General features: G+C 41.0%; 1 protein-coding gene across 1 annotated transcript in view; it reads right to left on the reverse strand.

Moving 5' to 3' along the window:
* The window catches only part of LOC103922583 (solute carrier family 2, facilitated glucose transporter member 11-like), a 13,753-nt gene that overhangs the window by 1,855 nt on the left and 10,699 nt on the right, over positions 1-1,199 (reverse strand). Inside the window, exons 10-11 of the mRNA XM_009330740.1 lie at positions 361-436; positions 1-87 (exon numbers count right to left, since the gene is read on the reverse strand). The exon at positions 1-87 is cut by the window's left edge and continues 35 nt beyond it. Of these exons, the coding sequence (XP_009329015.1) occupies positions 1-87; positions 361-436 (163 nt within the window). The remainder of the gene's footprint in view (positions 88-360; positions 437-1,199) is intronic.

The following is a 1,199-nucleotide window of genomic DNA, read 5'->3' on the forward strand; positions in this document are numbered from 1 at the left end:
TCCAACTAACAGTCCCTCCTATCATGTAAGCAGCAGGACGTGAAGACTGTATAAATAATTCAGCTGTCAGGGTATTTGTTATGCCACCTGAGGGAATGAGTTCCAGAAACAGAACAGGTTATTATGCTAAATGTCCATCTGCGGTATTTCCAATGCTGGAAAAATTGAGTTGCTCAGTTTCAGGCTATGGGAGACTAAGCTGTTCTGATGAGACGGGCTCACTTGCGTTCCTTAGCCAGAGCATCAGCAGCCTTACAGTAAATACTTACTGCCTGGCTTACACAGCAGAGCTGCTGACATTCCCCCCCCCGCCCCAGACACACATTTCGCCACTTTAAAACATTCATTACTGCGTAATACCTGGTCCCAACCCAAAGCTCAAGATGAAGGCAAATACAGATGTCATGCTCACATAAGGCACCCATGAGTACAGTTCCTGGAACAGAAGAGAATGAGAAGGTTTAGTTCGGATTTTGATAATCCAGTTTTAAAGTTTGGGTTAACAGTTACATTTGCTTTTGCTATCTATGCAACTAAGACCAACAGTCAGTCACGGCTGTCTACAGCTAATTTATTTAACAGTACTGCTTCAGAGAAATTAAATATTGTTCATTTAATAATTTCCACTAAATGTAGTAGTACTTCTGTCAAGATTTATGATCGGTCCTCCAAGGCTAAAAATATACATCGATATTGAATATAACAATTATGTGTTTAGCATTTTGTGAGTGTTTACTTTGGCATTTTATACTGATCCCATGAGTTAGCTGTCATTGAGCACTTTCATAGCATGAAAAGACTTCTCATCACATTATTAATGTATAGATAAATTTCAATGGTGCAGTAAAGAAACATTAGGATTACTATATACATATAAAACTAGGTGCATTGGAAAGATCAAACCTAAGCTTGAAATCCCATTATTCAAAAGCAAACCAAGAAATTTACAAAGTTCCAATACAATAATTAAACCTAGGCCTCTGCCTAACGGCTGGCTCATTCTACTTTTTGCCTGGCCTAGCAGTTTACTTTACTCCAACCACACAGAAATTACTGTAGGTGCCTCTTCTGTGGCCTGCTTGCCAATCTGTGCAGCCCCTAGCCCTGCTGTCCCTCCACACATCAGGCCTGCAACGTGACTGCACCTGATCCACCCGTTTAAAGCCAGCTCCAAACACTGACGGTGCGGATAGGGAAAG

This window comes from Pygoscelis adeliae, unplaced genomic scaffold (genome assembly GCF_000699105.1).
Source record: "Pygoscelis adeliae isolate BGI_AS28 unplaced genomic scaffold, ASM69910v1 Scaffold358, whole genome shotgun sequence".
In the NCBI taxonomy this organism is placed as follows: domain Eukaryota; kingdom Metazoa; phylum Chordata; class Aves; order Sphenisciformes; family Spheniscidae; genus Pygoscelis; species Pygoscelis adeliae.